This window comes from Lactuca serriola, chromosome 3, assembly GCF_051521515.1.
Source record: "Lactuca serriola cultivar US96UC23 chromosome 3, Lser_US96UC23_V15, whole genome shotgun sequence".
Classification (NCBI taxonomy): Eukaryota; Viridiplantae; Streptophyta; class Magnoliopsida; order Asterales; family Asteraceae; genus Lactuca; species Lactuca serriola.
In genome coordinates this window covers 203,051,342-203,072,997 of record NC_136410.1, presented here as the reverse complement: position 1 = coordinate 203,072,997, position 21,656 = coordinate 203,051,342, and the positions used below count along the sequence as shown (strand labels likewise).

The 21,656-nt window shown below is 37.6% G+C and overlaps 1 protein-coding gene across 1 annotated transcript; it reads right to left on the bottom strand.

The window, feature by feature from the left end:
* Positions 1-1,313: 1,313 nt before the first annotated feature.
* LOC145095985 (uncharacterized) lies at positions 1,314-2,597 on the bottom strand. Its single transcript, XM_079033780.1, has 2 exons — positions 1,740-2,597; positions 1,314-1,691 (listed from the first exon to the last, which is right to left on the bottom strand). Exons 1-2 carry the CDS (start codon positions 2,595-2,597, stop codon positions 1,314-1,316), a joined length of 1,236 nt encoding a protein of 411 aa, XP_078889906.1.
* Between the last annotated feature and the right edge of the window lie 19,059 nt (positions 2,598-21,656).

Here is a 21,656-nt window from a genome sequence, read left to right as displayed (position 1 = left end):
GCCAATAGCTCCTTCTCCATGGTAGAGTAGTTGCTTTGAGCATTGTCTAGTGTCCTTGATGCATAATAGATCACGTGGCAGGCCTTCCCATTCTTTTGACCCAAAACGGCGCCTATCGCATAGTTGCTTGCATCACACATGATCTCAAAGGGGAGATCCCAATTTGGTGCTTGCATGATGGGAGCGGATGTAAGCAACTCCTTGAGCTTGTCAAAAGCTTCTTTGCACGCCTCATTGAACTCGAAATCAACCTACTTTTGCAAGATTTGGCACATTGGTCTTGTTATCTTTGAAAAATCTTTGATGAACCTTCGGTAGAAACCTGTATGGCCCAAAAAAGAACGAACTTCCCGAACACAAGTCAGGTAAGGTAAGCTTTGAATAACATCAATTTTGGCCTTATCTACCTCACTTCCTTTTTTAGACACAATATGACCCAAAATGAGACCTTGACTCACCATAAAATGACATTTCTCAAAATTCAAAACCAAATTTGTTTCAATGCATCTTTTTAAAAATTTTGTGAGATTGGTCAAACATTCTTGAAAAGAGTTGCCATATACTGTGAAATCATCCATAAAAATCTCAATTATGTTTTCAACATATTCCGAAAAGATACTAACCATACAACGTTGGAAAGTGGCCGGGGAATTACATAATCCGAATGGCATTCTCCGATATGCAAAGGTACCAAATGGACATGTAAATGTTGTCTTTTCTTGGTCCTCCGGTGCCACCGGGATTTGGTGAAAACCGGAATACCCATCGAGACATCAATAATGAGATTTCCCGGCCAACCTTTCTAACATTTGGTCAGTGAAAGGCAATGGGAATTGATCTTTTATTGTGCTTGTATTGAGTTTGCGGTATTCAATACATACTCTCCACCCGTTTTGCACACGAGTGGGGACCATCATACCTTTGTTGTTCTCGACCACCATGATTCCCGTCTTCTTTGGAACGACTTGCACCGGGCTCACCCACTTGCTATCCGAGATTGGGTAGATCATCTCCGCATCTAGGAGCTTCAAAATCTCTTTTTTGACCATGTCCATCATTGGCGGATTCAACCTTCTTTGCGCGTCTCTACTTGGCTTGCATTCATCCTCCATTAAGATTTTATGCATATAAGTGGAGGGACTCAAACCCTTGATATCCGCAATCGTCCAACCGATTGCTTCTTTATATTCCTTCAATACCTTGAGGAGTTGTTCCTTTTCGCACTTGGTTAGGTGAGTTGAAATGATGACCGGAAGAGTCTCGTTGTCCCCCAAGTATGCATACTTCAAATGTTGAGGGAGGACCTTCAATTCTTATTCGGGTGGTTGGACAAGGGAGGGTGGCAATCTTCTGTGAGTTTGAGGTAATTCAATTTGCTTCACACTAAATTGGGTGGTCTTTTTGATTTCCAAATTGTTGACTAATCTTTCAATTTCGGGGTCTAGTAAGTAAAGCTTCAATTTCTTGGGTAGTTTTGCACAGTCAAACCCTTTGCTCAAGATCATCTCCAACATGTCATCATCACACAAATCGAACAACTCTTGGGTTATTGGTTCAATAATATCAACAAAACACAAAGAGGAAACATCACTAGGATATCTCATAGCGTCATAAATGTTGAAACTTATTGTTTCACCATCAAACTCCATTGTCAAGCTTCCCGCATACACATCAATATTTGTTCTATCCGTCTTCAAGAATGGTCACCCAAGTAAGATTATACCCGATTTTGAGGATACTTGTTCATCTAGGTCAATCACATAGAAATCCGCCGGGAAGACCAATTGGTTTACTTGAACTAGGACATCTTCCAAAAAACCTCTAGGAAAGACACTTGATTTATCCGCAAGAGATATTATGACACCGGTTTCGCTTAAGGGTCCGACATTCAATGATTCATACACCGAGTAAGGCATGACATTGATAGAGGCACCAAGATCAAGCATAGCACTACTAAAGGTGACATCTCCAATCTTGCAAGGGACCGTGAACATTCTGGGATCTTTACACTTGGGTGGAAGCTTCCTTTGTAAAACCGTGGATGCATTTTCGTTCATCGAGATTTTCTCATCCCCTTTCAACTTTTTCTTGTTGGTGCAAAGCTCCTTCAGGAACTTTGCATATCTTGGAATTTGTTTGATTGCATCAAGTAAAGGGATGTTTACTTCCACCTTTCGGAAGGTGTCCAAGATCTCTTTCTCCTCCAAATTCTTCTTTGAAGTTATAAGTCGGGAGGGGAACGGTGGTTGAGTGGCTATTGGTGTTACTAGAGGGGTGGACTTCTTTGGGGTTCCAGCTTGTGTATCATTCTTGATTATAGGTTCTTCGATGGGGATGAATTCTATTTCCTCCTCTTCTTCCCTTGGCCTCTTCATTGAATTACTTTCTCCGGCTTGTTTGCCACTTCTTAAGGTCACCATATTGACTTTTGGGTTCATTTCGGTTTGAGAAGGGAGTTTACCATGGGATTCCAACTTTCTTATGGATGTAACTATATCTCCCATTTGTTCTTCAAGGTTGGAGATACTAGTCCTTGTCTCTTTTTGGAATTGTTGGGTACTAGTGGCTAGGGATTTGACAATGTCTTCAAGAGACATTCCAGAGCTACTTGTTTGAGATTGAGGAGGTTGTTGATGATGATGTGGAGGGTGCGGTTTGGGTTGATAGTGTGGTTGTTGATGTTGGTAATGAGGTTATGGTGGTAGATAGGATGGTCTAACCAATGCATTTTGAGGCAATGGTCTTGGGTTGTAGCTCATGTTGGGATTTGGCTTCCAACTTGAATTATATGCATTTTGGTAACTGGATGGCTTGTTGTGATAGTTTTGGAACTCTCCCGTGGCGTTCACATGCTCCGCATCTTCTTGAAGGATGGGACACATATTCGTAGGATGTCCCATTGTTGCACATATTCCACAAACCATCACTTGTGGAGTTTGTCCCATGGCTAGCTTTTGGACAACGGAGGTTAGATCTTTGATTTTAGACTGAAGATTTGATGTTCCCACTTCATTGACTCTGTGTTGTGTGTCTCTTTTCATATCTTGGCGAGGACCAAAATGTTGTGAATTTGCGGCTATGGTGTTGAAAAGTTGTCTTGTTTGTTGTGGGGTTTTACTAAAGACATCTCTACCACTTGAGACATCAAATAGTCTTCTCTCCATTTGCAACAATCCCTCATAGAAGTGTTGAATGAGGAGTTGTTCGGGAATTTGGTGTTGTGGGCAACTATAGCACAAGTTGTTGAACCTCTCCCAATAATCATGGAAAGTCTCATTTTGACCATGGCGGATTCCACAGATCTCATTTCTAAGACTTGAGACTCTTGAAGCGGGATAGAATTTATCAAGGAAAGCTGTTGCCATGTCGGTCCATGAGTTGATCGACCTCGGGGGAAGATAAAATAACCAATCTTTCGCTCTATCGGCCAATGAAAAGGGGAATGCCCTTAGCTTGACTTGGTCATCGGTTGACCCTTGTGGCTTCATGCTAGTGCAAATGATGTGGAACATCTTCAAATGCTTATGAGGGTCTTCATTCTGCAATCCATGAAAAGTTGGTAGGTGATGGACTAAACATGAATTCAACTCCGAGCCTCCTTCCTAAACCGGGTAATTGATACCAGTTGGGGTTTGTGTAAAATCGGTCTCCATCATTTGCCTCAAAGTTCTTTCAGGAACTTCTCCTCCGTCTGCCATTGCAATTGGTTCACTAATGGGTGGATTTTGTTGTAGGGGTGGTGTTTTGGGAATTTCTTGGCGAGGGTCGGGACTAGAATCGGGTTCTATATCACTTAATGAAGCGGTTTCAACCTCTGGGTCCCTGTGGGGGTTAGAAGTTTGACCACGTTCAACTCGTTTTACCTTCGCCAAACGCCTTGCTTCTTTTTCGATTTATGGGTTGTAAATCAAGTCACCTGTACGCTGAGATCTGGGCATAGAGAAACAAATTGATTAAAAATAAACCAATCCCCAACAACGGCGCCAAAATTTGGTGGTTGTCGAGGCCAACAAAATTTATAACCCTAAATATTACACACTAAAATAGTGTATAGTGGTAAAGGGGTCGAATCTACGGAGATTGGTTTAATTTATAACTCTATGAAAAATCTCTTTGTAAAAATACTTGTAAAATAATAATAATAAAAATAAAATGGGGAGAGTGTTTAGTTCTTTCGAGTGTTTGAAAAAAATTAAAAACTAGATAGGTTGAAAATATGACAAGTAAACAAGTAAAAGATTGGATTAAATTCAAAGAAGTGGAATTGGTTGATTTTGGGGTACACCTCATGGATGATATAATTGACTTATCATTAGACTTAATGGAATAACACTTGTGAATTGGTTTAACTTAGCTGTAGCAATTCATAAGCACAAATTGCCTCAACTCTTCTTAGAAATGAAAATGCTTACAGGAGCTCTTTACACATTTCCTTAATTGAAGTCACAAAATCAATGAATCATAAAATCTTGTGAAAATTAATTAGCTTTAAGTTGTAAGAGTTACCAAATCCAAAAGATAATCAAATTCTTACATTATCATTATGGGGGAAATATTTCCATGATTTAAATGAAATGAAAACAAACATATAAACCATTTGTTGCTTACTAATTTGAAAATCCATTACTTAACCAAGAAATTAGTCAACAAAAACAAGCATTCATTCATCCAAGCTCAAGATCAAAGATAAATAAACACAACAAGATGTTTAACTAGAAAACATTCCCATAAACTTCAAACACAATGTAATAATAAGTCTTCAAAGAAAATAATCATCCATGGGTCAAGCCCTAATCAACCAAATGAAAGTTTAGCGAAGCATGGCTATGGTAAAAGAAAAACAATAGAGTTTAGCGATACCGAACATTCTCTTAGATGCAAGATGAAAGGAAATTACACTAATCTTCCAAATATTCTTCAAATCTTCCAAAGTTTCTTAGAGAGAAAATGTGGAGTATATTCTTCAAGGCTCCCCTCAAATGAGCCTCTAGTCTCTAGCTAAAGAGGGCCAATTTGCGGATTCAAAAAGAGACCAAAAGCTACCCACCAAACTTCCACAAATAGAGTCAACAAGTGAAAACCCGGAAACAACTCAGCACATTTCACGCGGACCGCGTGTGTACCCACGCGGACCGCGTGGGTCACGCAGAATGTGAGAGTTGGGCCATTTAACATGCATTTAAGCCCAATCTTCATTTCTTCAACTTCAGCCCATAATCATAATTCTTTAAGACCCATTTGCCACTGCAAAGCCTTCTAATGATTGACCCAATACTCTTCAAATTTTCTTGTAGCTCGATTCTGCGCCGCCTCATCATCATCTTTGCCCATAAATTAGGTCCAAATTGATTTCTTCTTTTACGCAAGCACCTAACCCAATCGCACCACTTCAAATCCGCAAGCAAATCACATGCCTCTATGAGTCCCGCATCCTTCTAAGCCTCCAATAACAAATAGTCTTCGGTAAATCCTGCAATTAAGCTCAAAAGACTAGAAAACACACGGTAAAGGAAAAAAAATGACAAAAAGAGAAAATATGCATGAAGATCGACTAAAATGAGATGGTTTGAACTAAAAATAAACTATGAAAAGAAGTAATAAAAATAAAACTATCTATGTGCTTAAACCTAGTCAGTCCCTTCGTAAGGGGATCTGTTGCGTTGTCCTATGACGATATCCCCTTTACCACGAGGGGTCCTTCTTCTACTTGATCTCTTATGAAGTGGTACTTTCTGTCGATATGCCTGGATCTAGCATGATCTCTCGGTTCCTTGGTTAAGGCAACCTCCCCTTCATTATCGTAGAAAATCACCACAGGCTCCATTATGGATGGTATGACTCCAAGGTCTCCGATGAAGTTTTTCAACCATATCACCTCATTCAATGTTTTGCTTTCTGCTATGTACTCTGATTTGCACGTTGAATTAGCTATAGTCTCCTGCTTGGAACTTTTCCATGTTACTGCTCCTCCATTCAGGGTAAACACCCAGCCCGACTGAGAGTGGAAATTATCTCTGTTGGTTTGAAAGCTGGTGTCGCTATACCCTGTCACTCTCAACTCATCACTCCCACCAAGGGTAAGGACCCAGTCCTTAGTCCTCCGTAGGTACTTAAGAATGTTCTTAACTGCATTCCAATGAGCATTACCAGGATTCCCTTGATATCTGATGACCATGCTCAAAGAAAAGGCCACATCAGGGCAAGTACAAGTCATAGCATACATGATCGAGCCAACTACGGAAGCATATGGTATTCGACTCATCTCTGCTATCTCCACCTCTATACTCGGACTATGAGTCTTACTCAGTTTGGTATTGCCTTAGATGGATAAGTCACATTTTTTGGAGTTCTCCATGCTAAAACGCTTCAACACCTTTGTCACACCCCCAAACCAGGATGGCGGAAACGTCCAGGGGCGGGTGACTATCATGTAGTGTATCATAACAATTGAGTATAAATATTCAAAGCAAACACAACCAACATATATATATATATATATATATATATATATATATATAATTGAAAAAGTTACATTATTTGTACGTATTACATGTTTCAAAATATCAATTACAATATGTTGTCAAAAGATTTGTTTAGATGCCTAAGCGTCCAATCCTCAAAGCCAGTTGTTACCTGATTTACTGATTTCCTGAGAATACAAGTTATTTGAAAAGAGAGTATCAACATTTAAGTTGGTGAGTTCGTAATCATTTGTATGTATATTTGTAAACCTTTTCTATGAAATGTAGTAATATTTGTTTTCTGGAAAATCCTATATTTTCCCTTAAATGAGATGTGGCCTTACATGAACCAAGACCGAAGAGTATAAGTAATTTTCCTACTTAAAATGATGTTATGCAGTTTTGTTTGTATATAAAATTGTTTGAAGACTGACTTTGCATAAACTAAAAGTGTCGTTGTTGTTTTATGTGAGTTTTCATTTTTATCATATAACCATACTTGATTGACCCACACTGCCTTGTTCGCAACGTTCTTCAGGTGTCGATTTCGTTATGACATTTGTCACCCCCAGACCTTCCGGTCCAGCTGTTGCAAGCAGATAAGGTGTCAGATTGTCGGTCGTAGTATAGATCTATACACAACTATCACGCTCTCCCTACAAGAGATTCTGGTTATATTTAACAAGACTTTCGTGTGTACTTTATAAGGTACCGTGAAGACAAAACTCACTAAATTTGATCAACGAGTTTACGTTTTTCTATGCTAAAAATATTTGTATAAATGATCATACCCTAAGACTGGGATAGCTATGAAAAACAACCGTGAAATCTTTAGATATGCATTTGATAATATTTTACCCTTTGCTCAATGGGATACAAATGGGGTAAAGTTTCGTTAAGTATATTTGTATATTTTTGATGCAAAAGACAAGTTTTTTAAACAAAACATATATATGCAAATGGTTATATATATGTATAAATTTTAAAAGATGATTTGCTATGTTTCGTAATTGTTGTTCATATTCTTACGTTTTTATTAGAAACTTTGCATGAAATAACCCTTAGGTTTGATAGTAAAGACGTTTTTGTACTTATCACTTTTGTGAAATTTTTTATTAAACATATTTAAATGATTGTGTTTTAACTTCCTTAATGTATAAACCTTACTAAAAATGTTAGAAGGTGTCAATAAATCTATAAACCACTTTTGACAGTTTTACCCTTTAGTGTCCCTGTTTTTAGAAAACTTATAGAAAAATCATCGTAAGTCAAAAGCTAAATCCATCACCTCTAAAAGTTTAGAAAATGACTCTACTTTGTTTCTAATTTTTATTATGATTTTTAGTGGTCTCAAACTAGGGTGAAAATGGTCATCTTCACAGACTAGTCCGAAATCACTTCTGAAATGACAGGTAGTTTTATAAAAATCGCCATAAATTGTAGCAAAATCGTATGAACACGTGCGAGTAGAAAATAGAAATTTATAAACCTAAACTACTTGCATATTGTATAGTTTTGAAAGATATTAAGTTTAAGAAGGTCAAAACAGTCCATGAACAGGACTCAAGTTGTTTTGTAGAAAGCTGTCTTTTAAATTTAAGTTATGTTTAGTGTTCTAACTTGTATTCACCCCCTTAAAACTTTAAGAAAACATGAAAATGTAGGGGTATGAACTCAAATTATTTGAATACTTGAAGAATGGAAGTTTGAAGATGAAGAACTTTTGGGTGTTGGTTTGATGCTCTAAAACAGCCACTGTTTTGGCTATGTTGCTGTCACGAAAACTTCACAGTTTTGAATCTATAATTTTAAGTAGCATAACAACTAACTTCCATGGGTATTTGGTGGTAAAAATATCAAGCAAAAGGAAGGTGTATATGGGTGAAATGGTGGCTGAAACACAAAAGGGACAGCAGCCCTTTAGTTTACGGTTTTGATGGCTTTGGAAGGATGTACTTGTGTAGGGATGGAAAAAAGCCCGAACCCGACGGGGAAACTCGAAACCCAGTTTTTTCTGGTCGGGTAACGGGTCGTTATCGGGTTTTTTATCGGGTTCGGTGCAGGGAGTGGGTTATCCTCGCCCCGATCCGCCCCGCCCCTAATATATATATATATATATATATATATATATATATATATATATATAATATGTTCGAATCCTTTTGATGTTAATTCTACGCATTCAAAAATAAAATACGTAATGTAGACCAACTTTTTAGTTATTAACAATCTGGTGTAAGTGATTATTTTTTATGTTTTGACGTATTACACTAAACTAAAATCAAATAATTTTTAATATAACGTCTAATTTATTTTATTAAAGTGATTCATCATATTTTTAATTTAAAAGGGATGCTAAAACATGTATTTTTTTATAAGACAATGGGGTATCCTAAAACGGAATAAAGATTTCGTTATCAACTGTTGTAAACCCTATAAGATACCCGAAACCCAATGGGAAAACCCGAAACCCAATGGGGCGCCTCGATAAGATACACGAAAGTTATCGGGTCGGGATTGGGAAACCATGCCTCGCCCCGAACCCGCCTCATTGCCATTCCTATTCTTGTGGCTGAAAATGAGATGAAGGTTGAGAATAATTCCCTAGAGTATTGGCTGGTGAATTGAGGGTAAAATGAAGAGGAAATTTCGTGATTATGAAGGAGGAAATGGTGGAAGAGGATAAGGGGACAAAACCTAGACTAGCTTGTGATGGGATGTGAGTTTAAGTGATGTGATCTTGTCTAGCCACTTGCTTGGGTGGTTTCTTAGAGATAGGGTTAGTTAACTAACTAGCTACTAGTTATTTATTTAGTTAGGAGTTCTAGTTAAGGAGAGGGAAGGTCTTAATCTCGAAAATTAGAAGAGGGATTAAGAAACATTCTTCGTAAAATGTCTTAAGTGATTAAGCACTTATTAGTTAAATTGGCACTTATCTCCACCAATTCTCTTATCTTAATTGATTTATACATCATATACCTTACATGAGATCACTTTAAATCATGACCCATAACTAGTCATTCACTAGATATTAATACATATGTACAAATACATACATGTATACTCAGTATAAAATAACAATGTAGTTTTTGTGTATTTGAACATTAATGTTTATGTTTTATTCTTTTTATTAAAAAAACACTTAAATACATTCTAATTATAACTTATAATAATTCATTTTATATTTTTATTCATTTAAATATAAAATTTATTGACCAAGGTATAATTTCGTGACATTTAACCAGTTAACCATATCGTTAAACATGTTTTGTCACTTTGGTTCATATATTTGTCAAATTTAAATCCTCCACAACTATTAAGCACACGTTTTACATAGAACCTAACTTACTTATCAACTAGATACATGTTGATACAAAAATTAAGTTTGTTGCGTTCAAATGACGTTATATGCTAGTTTTCACAAACCAGTGATGGTTCGTAGTCATACATCTTAACGAAATTTATCAATAGTTACCTGTTTTATATTACACAAGAACTTATTTAAATAAAAGAGGTTAAATTTTTTCAACCATTCTTGATAAAATACTCATATTGCTTAATAATCAAAACATAGCATCGTACAATCGTTCCTTTATTTACCAATTATTACATTCTCCCCCCGTTAAAAGAATTTCGCTCCGAAATTTAACTTGTAGACGGGATATCACTAAAAAATTGGGGGTGTTTCTTTTTTTCATTTGATCCTCGCGTTCCCTGGTGAATTCAGGTCCTCTCTTGGCATTCCAACGGGCCTTCACTATGGGTATGCGAGTTTGTTTCCTCCTTTTGACCTCCTTATCCATGATTTCCACCGGTTCTTCGATGAAGTTTAGACTCTCAAGTGGAATAACAAGAGTCTCATCAGACAATCTCTTCTTCTGATACCGAGATGCCTTCAATCGTTCTTGGGTTTGAACAATCTTCTCTGTAGTGTCTTGTATGATCTGGGGGCTGGTGAGAGTGTTGTTAGGAACTTGTCCCTTAGCTAGTTGTGTGTCGCCTACCTCAACCCAGCACAGAGGTGATATGCCCTTGTTTCTGTAGCGAGCTTCGAATGACGCGACTTTGATGTTAATGTAATAACTGTTGTTGTATAAGGATTCGATGAATGGGTCTTCCGCTTTGTCTGTCAGTTTGAGGGTGATATAAAGGAGCCCTTTAACGACTATTGAAAACACGAGGCGAATCACCTATCCCTTATCCAAAATGATAGATAGTGGTATACTATGCAGTCTCACAATCTTCTTGTGATATGCTCCTATCAGCTTTTCTATTTTTATTTGTAGCCTTGGTCGGTAGAAAGTGTGTGGGTTTGGTTGATTTGTCTACGATCGCTCAAGTGGTAGCGTGTCCATCCGCTGTCCTGGGTAACTTGTCATGGAGTTCATGGTATGACTCATAACTGATTCATCTATCATCTCTTTGTGTTTATAAGTCGTATATAATTAAGATTGAAAAGACATTCGAATAAGTGATTCTTTTCTAAGCCTACATCCAAACAAGGAAAAGGATTTAAAGCGGAATTACCAACCCTAAGTCCGTAGAATCTTAATTATATAGGGATCCAATATATATACTTAGTAATCATAGATTCACTAGTAGGGGTCCATAGTCTCTACTTGAGTGGGGTGATTAACTTGGGTGAGATGGCATTTACAACAACCCTTTTCCACAGCTACTGCATTTAAGTCGATTTTTGAACTCGGGTTGCCGTACGGATGGTATTCCTAGGAGATCTTCTTGGAATATATCGGGAATGTTACGGGCGTTTGGAACATCCCTGATGTCTTTCTCTTCTTGTTTCTTATCCACAGCGGGGGCTAGGACGGCGTGGTACCTCCTGTGTAGGTACTTCTGAGTCTTGATGTAAAAGGTGAGTCAGGGGTTTGTGTCCGGTTTGTCTCCATAGACGATGAGGGTTTTGTTACTCGATGGATTTAGGCGAACGACCTTTTCATAATATATGATATCGGTATGGTGAGGAAACTAACTAATGCGTTGTTAAAATGAAAATGTCATAACTTTCTATTGTGACCAATTTTAGGATGATTTGAACGAATTGGTTGATTTAGTGTTAGAGTGCACCTTATGTACACGTCTCTAGTGCTTTTGATTATTCCAATTCTACTGTAAATATTTCGTTTAAGTGTTTGAGGTTTTTCGTTGAGAAATTTATTAAATCTACGACTCACAATACTCCTCTCCGCGTTGCTATTATATAGTATACATGCATATGTGCTATCGAGAATGAACGAACCGGAATCTCAGTAGGGTCTATTATTGCTTTCCCATGCTCTGTTGTTGAAACACTTCCAACGCTCATGACATCTTTGTTTTTAGTCTTTGGGCACTCCTTTATGAAATGCCCTACTTCTCCACATCTGTAGCAAGTCCGACTCATCCCAGCTTTTGTGTCCTGGGCGGTCTGTCGATCCGGCACCCTACAGAAATTTGTGGTATGCCCCTTTTTGTTAGTTCTTGCAGCGCATTTCCCTACACTTTCCTTTGTGATGAAAGCTACACTTGGTTCATTTTGCCAGGTTTCTAGCATATGGTCTTGTCGGCACTTAGGTAGTAGGGATGGTGGTGGTATGGACTGTCACTGTTTGTTGTCTTTTGGTAGGTCCCTTAATCGGACGGCTCTTTCTCCTGGTCCAGAACATTATTTTCTTGGGTAGTACTCCTTCATTTTTGAGCGTTCTCAGGTTTGGATGTTGGTGCGTCCTTGCAGGAACATACTCGGGGGTGTCCCTGGTTGTTATTACGATTTGAACTTTCGACGCCGTTCCCGATTGTGTGTGTGTTGTTAGTGTCGAGGTGTTCCATGACTGCTATCACGACGGCTATTACCACAATTTTGAATGTTGCAGGGTCCATTTTTAGAACTAGTGTTGCGCCGGTATGCTGATTACCTTCATGTGTCGGCATGATTTTATTGCAAGGCGTGAAATAGTTTCATAAGTAACTGTATATATTGTTAGTTGTATTCCATCTATATTTATATGTACACATAAATTTCATGTTATGTTGTGCGATTCTTAATGTTTTTCGGCGAACACCCTTGTGACATACTTATGGTAGTGAGTAGTAGTAAGTATTATACAAATGTTAAGTTATGTAGACAAAACTTAGATATAAAAATCTTAAGTTGGTTCGTCTTTCGTGGGTTTCTAGGGGACTTTACTTCACTTGAATTTCAACTACCAGATGCGATGAAAACTGCATTTAGTCTAACACATAGTGTGAGTAGTGTAGTCACTAACTCACTAGGCTATACTAGTCTAACATATACTAAAGTGATGTACAAGGTGCTCTTCCATTTCACCTATTTCGCGAGTGGCCTCCTCTATTCTATGTTCTGTGATGACTTTCCAGGTTGTAACTGTAAGGGTTCTTTGTCCTAAAACGACTATCTCCTTTTCTAAGGAGTGTAGGTGATTTGTATTGTTCTCTTGATCTGCTTTCCGGTCTGTGGGTGCTATGGCCCGAACTACGGTGTAGTGAGTTTATGTTGGTTATGGATCGCCGACTGTCCTCTCCAGTCTATACGTGTGGCAAGGTAGTCAATAACGGGTTGTTTCCTGAAATGAGAGGTGGAGGTTCTCACACGCCTCTTGATAGGGTAAGGTTTATTAATGGTATCTCCCGAACTTCTTTCTCCATCTGGTCCCTTCTTGGAAATCTTTTTCCTTCTCAATCCATCTATTGGCTGTGGTGGTAGGATAGTAGGGGTCTATGTGGAGATGAAGTCTAGCTGATATGCTTATGCGAGAATAGGGGTAAGAAGCATATGCAGAATCTAAGTGTGTGGTTCTATAGTAATGCAAAATACTCCTATATTATTTTAAATTTGTATGTTAAAGTTTTCTTTGTATGGTTTGTTGGTAAGTTTTAGACTCGTCATCCACTACGACCATTCCTCGGCATACGTTGGTTACCTCTTGGATAAATATAGTTGATCAGGCTATATTCATCCCGGAACTGATCACACCCGAGGCTTACTTGTAGTGTTTAACTTATCTTAATACTTTTTGTTTTGTTACCAATATGACTCCTTACTAGCATGTTTGTACGTACTTATGTTTTCCGTGAAATCTCGGTCCATTCCTAGTCCTTCTATGGTTTCCTTGTGTATACAGGTGATTTACAGTCAAGATTGAATAGTCATTCAAATAAGTGATCTTACCTTATATCCATATCCACACAAGGAAAAGGAAGTAAAGTGAAAATCACAAATTCTAAGTCTATAAAACCTTTAGTATATACCACCTTAACGTATATACTTAGCAAACATAGACTTACCAGTGAAGGACCCCTAATGTTCATGTTTTGAAATTGTTAAGTCAGAGAGTTTTAGTCCCTATGTATTTATCGTTTGTATATCTTAAGTGGTTTGATATACATAGCTCACTATAAACAATGCTCTGATACCAATTTGTCACACCCCCAAACCAGGATGGCAGAAACATCCAGGGGCAGGTGACTATCATGTAGTGTATCATAACAGTTGAGTATAAATGTTCAAAGCAAACACAACCTGTCACACCCCAAAACCGAGAATGGCGGAAACGTTCTGGGGCGGAGGACGTCATGTAATGTATCACAACAATGCAAAGTAGTAAACAAGCAACAACATCATCCATTGCATTAATAGTACAATTTTAATTACATTTGAGTTCTTTCATAGTATAATTCTACAAAAATGAATATTCAAAAATAAAAGACGAGTCTTGATCGCTCCGTCTTCATAGAACCTAGTAGTCATACCTGTCTATCTATGTCCTGGGAATACAAGTTATTTTGAAAGCGAGTATCAGCAATGATGCTGGTGAATTCATAAGTATTTATGTGACTTTGATTTGTAAAGCTATAAAGAAAGACCTGTAAATGTTTGAAGGAAAGTTCGTACCAACGAACACGTTTGTAAGTAATTGTAAATGTTTGAAAACCCTAGAAAATCCCATATTTTCTACTAGTATAAAATGTAGCCTTCTACCAAGACCCGACTGTTTTGAATGTTTGCTTCAGAAATCCAATATTTGTTTATAAGTGGGTAGTAGTTTAAAAGTCCCAAAAATGAACTACCATGATGTTTTTCATGTCTAAAATAGTAGATTTGTGTACATATATAATCGCTAAGGTATATGATAACCCCGTAAATCAACGTGTTTTTAATACTCCATGTGAGTTTTATAACCATGCTAATGACCGAGACTGCCTGTAACAACGTTCTTCAGGCGTTGGAATGTTATGACATTTGTCACCCCAGACCTGCCGGTCTAACTGTATCTAACAGTTTAGGTGCGGGATTGTCAATCACGTATAGATCTATACACAAGTATCACGCTCCCCCTACAAGGGATTATGGTATATAATACAGGACTTAATAATGCATACTCGAAAGTACGTGAAATGTCTCACAAAACCTATTATAAAACAGATTTACGTATGAAAATGTCCATTTGTTCTTGTATATGAAAATATCTCTTTGATATGGTACTTTGTAGTATGTAAAATTTCGTGAATATCTAGTACACTATCTTATGTAATCGTATCTCTTGTAATTGTATGTCTTGAAATTTATATGCCTTGTAATTGTTTGTAATCGTATCTCTTCATATAGTATGTGATGTATTAGTATAGACTCATAAATAAACTGACTCTTGTGTGATTCCTTGTACTTGGAATGGTAAGTAGTATATCCTAACTATACCTATTATAGTTACTAGTAGAGTGGGTGTATAACCGAAATATGCCTTTGCTACCCAAAGGTACTAAACCAACTGATGGAAAACTTTTATGTCTATATATGTATACATGATATATATATATATATATATATATATATATATATATATATATATATATATATATATATATAAATACACATGTATAGGCGTGCATTTGACAATAGAAAAATATAAAAGGAGTTTTGTATAACCTTTGAGAAGTTTAATAAATAAGAAATGATGACTTGATGTCAGTTTATAAAACGATTAGAAAGTAGTTTGTTTGATAACAACGATTTTAAGTATAAGAAGACCTTTGTTTGAAATACAATTCTAACAGCGTTTGAAAGGAACATAAAGTATGTAAGACAGTTTGATAAAGAGTTTCTAACATGTAAAAATGTTTGTCGTAAAGTATTATAGTTTTTCCAAAAGTTTGTTTCGTTTGTATAGTAAACCCTAGTGAAATGCACACTTGTGATGTAATGTGTAACTTTTGTGGTGACATAAATGAATACATATACTCAAAGTATAAATAAAGTGTTTGATTCGTATATGTAAAACGACATATTTAATTTCAAAAGACAAGATGATATCGTGATATATTTTGCGTACGAAAGGCTCCATGTAGTGGTTATGAACCACATATGATTTACTTGATAAAAATGAGTATTTAGTGAAACTTTGTGTTACACACGATAATAATCATGTGTTTACTTGTATTCCCCCCCTTAAAAGCGTATCTAATAAGTATTGATAACACATTTAAAAATGTAGTTTATAGGGGTATGAACTCACCGAAGAAAGTGCGTGATTTGAAGAAAACGAGATTTTCTCGGGCCTCACCTCGACCGGAAAGTGACGAGATTCTCGGGAATCTCGGGGCTTCAGACCTTTGTCGGGGCTTAGATATGAAACCGGGAAGTTGGGATGTTGTCGGCATGAAAAACGAGGTGAAAAATGTGAGAGGAATGAAAAATTTTAGCAAAGGCAGCCGACACCCTCGCATTTTATTTATAGGGTGCTGGAAGAGGGATTACGTTGGGCGTCCTCGTTACGCTGGGCGTAACTTCGGAGTACGCTGGGCGTACGCGACGTCAACGCTTACTGCATCCTCAGAAGAAGCATCGAAGCGACGTGGACAATCCGGAGCCTAGCATCCGAGTACGCTGGGCGTACGAGGGTACGCTGGGCGTAAATCGTTTCGGTGTGTATGCCACAAACTTGTAAAATCCATAACTTTCGCATACGAGCTCCGGTTTTGACGTTCTTTATATCCACACGAAAGTGAGAAAATAATCTACAACTTTCATTTAGACTCCGTCAGCTAATTTTGACTTTATTTTTAATTATATTTTAATTAATAGGCCGGGACACGATAACTTCGTTAAAAATCCATAACTTCTTTATCCGACGTCCGTTTTCGTTTGTCTTTTTACCATCGAACTACTATTGTTGAGACCTTCAACTCTCGTTTAAGTTGTGTCGGCTAAAAGTCGCTCGATCTTTATTTCATGTTTTTAGCTGTCTACCGTTGTTACGAAACTTAGAAAATTTGTAACTTCTTCATACGATCTCCGTTTTGGGCGTTCTTTTTATACATGATCATGGTTTAACAAAATCTACGACTATCGTTTAGATACCTAAGGCTAAATGTTATTGTATTGAAACTTCGCGTTTTTCGCTTAATCGGTGTTGCCTGGTTTTGCCAAGAATCTTCGGTTGGTCTTAACTTCTCCATTATAACTCGGATTTTAGTGCTTTTTATATGTACGAAAACCTTGATACAATTCCTACCACTTTATTTAACCCAAATAATTTTTTAGGAAAGTTATATATGTTGGCCTAAATTTGACTGGTGTTACATTATATTGTCTCAAAATGTCGGCTTGTCACATCATCCCCCTGTTAGAGGGAATTTCGTCCCGAAATTCAAGTTTAAGCAGTATTAATAATCATGCTACGGACAGAAGTTTTATTTGCTACTCGTGTTCTTAAGTAAACATTCGTCTTCGCCTGACATTCCAACGAACCTTTCACTATCGGGATACGACTTTGCTTCTTTCGTTTGACTTCACTGGTATGATATCTTTTTCTTGTCGAATGTGTGTTTGAGTGTTTCTGTGGTCTGTGAGAGTATTACACCTTGTACCCTACAAGTAATGTCTCAAGATCTTTAGAGCAATTACTACTGCTCATGATTCAAGATCACGTGTTGAATAGTTAATTTCTTGTGTCTTAGGCTATCTTGAGGTATGGGCAATGACTTTTCCTCTTGCTTACAACCAAGCCCTTGGTTGGATGTATCGCATTACACCACGAAATATTCTATCCCCTTTTGGGAGGGATAATATTGGTGCGATGCATCAGACTTACTTTAGCGTTTGGAACGCTCTTTCTTGTTTACAAACAATTACGGTGCTCTTCCAAGTGAGAAACTTGTCCTAAAGAATCCCCTTCTGAGGAGTTTGTTAAGCTCTCTAGGAAGTTCTCGCATCTCGGTTGGAGCTAGACAATAAGGTGATTTGGCTACTGGGGTATCCCCTTGATCTAAGTCAATTCTGAATTCGACTTGACGCTGTGTTGGTAGTCTCGGTTGTACTTCTAGAAAGGTGTCAGGAAAACCGCATACTTCTTGGATGTTCTTGAATGTCCTTCACTTCTCGACACGCCTCGGCGATGTGTGCAAGGAATGCATGATATTTGTAACAACCCGAAACTTTGCTTCCTCGCCGTTACCGTTCCGTCAAAACTCGTCTTAAGCGAATTGTTCCGATTTCGTCCTGAACTAGGTCAATTAAGTCAAAACCTTTATTTTGACTTGGTAAGTATCCAAACATGTTGGTAACATGCGAAAACGTCCCGAACTAGTAATTTGAAAAATTATAGTTTCGACCATATCGGGTAACGACAACTTAATCGGGTGCGACCCAAAGCATCGGTTAACGTCGGTATCGGGTAAAATTCCACCGTGTATCCAAGTCAAACCATATTTAAAGTGAATTAAGACTCATTTGGAGCCTTTTCACTCTCTCTCTAACCTCTCCCCTCAAATCCATCTTGTTAAGCCAAAATCAACCATTTCAAGCCTTAAAACACCAAGGTAAGCATGCTAGCTCCTAGTATAACATCCTTAGCCTTCATTTTCGTGTTTAAATCATGGGAAAAGACCATAAACATGTAGTTACGGCCCTGGATCAGCCTTAGGCCATGAACACATGTAAATGGGGTTTTTGAGCCTTAAAACCCTTCCAAATGACCATAGGAGCTTAGATATGGCTTAAGGAATTATTGGAATGGACTTGGAACACCTTGAATGTCATTTTTGAGGAGTAAACAAGAGTTTACTGCCCAAGAACAAGCTTGGGCCGTAAACTCATATAAATGGGTGGTAAACTCCTCTTTTGGGTGTTAAAATGCAGCATACACACCCCTTAGGCTTTGGAATAAATTATGGAACCAACCAAAAATCATTTAGGGGCCTTAAACATATCATAACTCTCTAATTGAGAGTTTACGGCCATAGCATATGCTCCAGGGCCGTAAACTCCTAGATGGATGCCATTTGAAGCCTTAAACTCACCCTAAGCCTTGTAAAAATTAGTTGAATCACTTGTGATTAATCCTTGGCCTTCAAAATAATTAAGAATGATGTGGGTGAGAGTTTACGGCCGTAAACACTTAGTTCACTGCCGTAAACTCATAAATTGGTCCTTATGGATGAGTTAATTCCTTGATAATGCCCTAGAACCAAACCTAGCAACACCCTCCATTTGATTTAAGGCCATTTAGCTCATAAAACACCCCACCATGAGTTTACGGCTGTAAACTCATGGGGATGAGGTGTTTAAGGCCGTGAACACTCCCTAGAGTTTACTCTTGGAGAGTAAACTCCATATCCTAGCCATTCATGTCCAGAAAAGTCACCCGGGTCACTCCAAACACTTAATTTGAAGTGTTTTTGCGTCTTGGAGTGTAAAATCGTATCTGATTAGTGTTTTAAATTCTAATTAGATACCTTTGTGTATTATTTAATATTACATAGGAGCATCGCTCGTATTCAAGCCTCGGTTCGACGTTTAGCATCCCATTCGACACATTTCCGCGTCCGGTGAGTTCATACCCCTACCCTTTTCCAATGATTTTTCAATGTTTTCAGGGGGGAATAGAAGCAAGAGTACAAGAATATCTTGTACTTCAACTTATGATTTTAGTTAAATGGTTTCATACTTGTACATTTTTAAGGATTTAAAACCCTTTTAACAAACTATTTTAACTTGCAGAGTTATTTGTTTAAACACCGATTTTCAATTCTTATTATATACTGTCATATTGTATACTTCACATTTGATTGTTCATACTTATATTGATAGAAAACATAAAACATTGTAAAGTCTGTAATAAAATACCATAGGTACCAGTATAAAAGTCAGACACCATAAAGAACACATAAAACTTTGGTATGTCATTAATAATACACCTAGGCTCGAGTGTAAAGGACAACAGTCATTTGATAATATAGAACATTATAATGTCTTTAATAATGCACCTCGGCTAGAGTGTAAATGGATAGTCGTCATTAGAAAACATAGAACATTCGTAACGTCCTTAATATAACACCTAGGCTTGAGTGTAAAGGACAGGCTCATTAGAACTTAGTTAGTCGTAGATACTACTTCTCCTAGGCGAGAAGTAATGAGTAATCTTAAAGATTGGAGACACGTCCTTTGTAACACGTCCCGTGGCATGAGAGTGGAGGACTACCCTTGTAACCAGAATCTCCGAACGTAGGAGAGCATGACTTGAGTGTATAGATCTATACGGGACTGACAATCCCGCACCTGGCTGCTAGCTACAGCCGAATTGAAAGGTTCAAGGGTGATGAAAGTCATAAAAAGGATACTGGCCATGACTCGAGTCATATCTAGTCTGAGTATGGTTAAGGACTCGCAATCTAGATTATTAATGCTTTAGACTCATTTACTAGCTTTATGTATGTAGTAAAGCTAATGTATGTTCAAGGATGACAAGCACACACATTCACACATTCAAGAAAACATGGGGTTTTCCTGGGGAGAACAATGAACATAATCAGAATCGGTAACAGTTAGCATACATAGAATTGGTAATCGTACACACACACATTCAGGAAAACATGGGGTTTTTCCTAAGGATAATAATGAACATAATCGGAATCAATATCAGTTAGCTCACACAGAATCAGTAATAGTTCACACTTACACATGTAGGAAAATATAGGATTTTCCTGAGTACCAGTAGTTCGTAACCAGAAAAGTGTAGCAAGTTAGATAACTAAAGTTTACAATTCATAAGAACAACCATGTTTTCATTGTAAATCTTTTACATTACAATTTGAATTTGGTAGCTAACTTTTGAGAAAATATGGGATTTTCTTGGTTAACCACTTTTTTAGGAAACTAAAGGAACTCGTTCTTTTCATAAAACAAACCGCTTATGAACTCACCAGCTTTATGCTGATTTTCAAACCGCTTGTATTCTCAGGTCCACTTTAGACAGGTACCCGACGATCTCTTTTGGTGAAGACGGAGTGCGTAGAAGAATCGTCTTTCTTTTGTTTAAACTATATATCTATGAAACTTGTACTACTTTACTTTTCAATTGATGTAATGAAATCTATGTAATGTAATGTTTTGTGTTTTACTTCGCTTACTATGTACATTGGTTATGATTCATATGAAATCACCTCCGCCCCGAGACGTTTCCGCCTTCGGTTTCGGGGTGTGACAATATTCCTTTCGTAAGCATTTCTGAGCTTGCATACACGAAATCATGAGAGGGTTCGTACTTGGTTCGTGGCTGTAAATAACTAGGGCTTCGTTGTTTAGGGAGGTTAGGACGAACTGCTTTATCAAAGCACCTGATGTCGGCTCGATGTAGACTTACCAACTCCTACTGATTATGATGTCCAAACCTTGGGGTGGATTAGCTGTCGTGAAGATCTAAAAGAAAGCATGACTACTCATGAATTAGTGAAAAGGATAGGTATTTCTAAGTTTATTCTTACGGAAGCACGATCACTCGTAGTCTTGGGCAGTGTCTGTTTTGAAGTTCATAGTAGAATTCATACCTGGTTTATCAATCACAATCTCGGGTATACGAGTTGTATATAATTAAGATTGAAAAGGTGGGTCTTTGGATTGAACTTGATGTACTGCATGAGTTGTACTTTGGGGAGGTTTGCTGAGGTTTCTTTGGAAAGGATAAGAAACATGAGGTACTCTATGCATGAGTACTTCCGTGTTCTAGAATGACGGCTTGGCTTTGTTGGGAATAAATCTGAGATGACGAATGCGGAATATCATGAACAATCAAGAATCAATCACCATAATATGCAAGTAATCTGATAAAGGGTTTTTGTATTGATTATCTCATGAACGTACAGAGAAAAACCCTAATATGGTAAAAAGCTTACACCAAAAGTAAA

Coding starts and splice junctions, on each gene's coding strand:
- LOC145095985 (XM_079033780.1), bottom strand. CDS start 2,597: ATGTCTCTTGAAGACATTGTCAAATCCCTAGCCACTAGTACCCAACAA. Junction 1,692..1,739: donor TGATTGACCTAGATGAACAA/GTATCCTCAAAA, acceptor CCATTCTTGAAG/ACGGATAGAACAAATATTGA.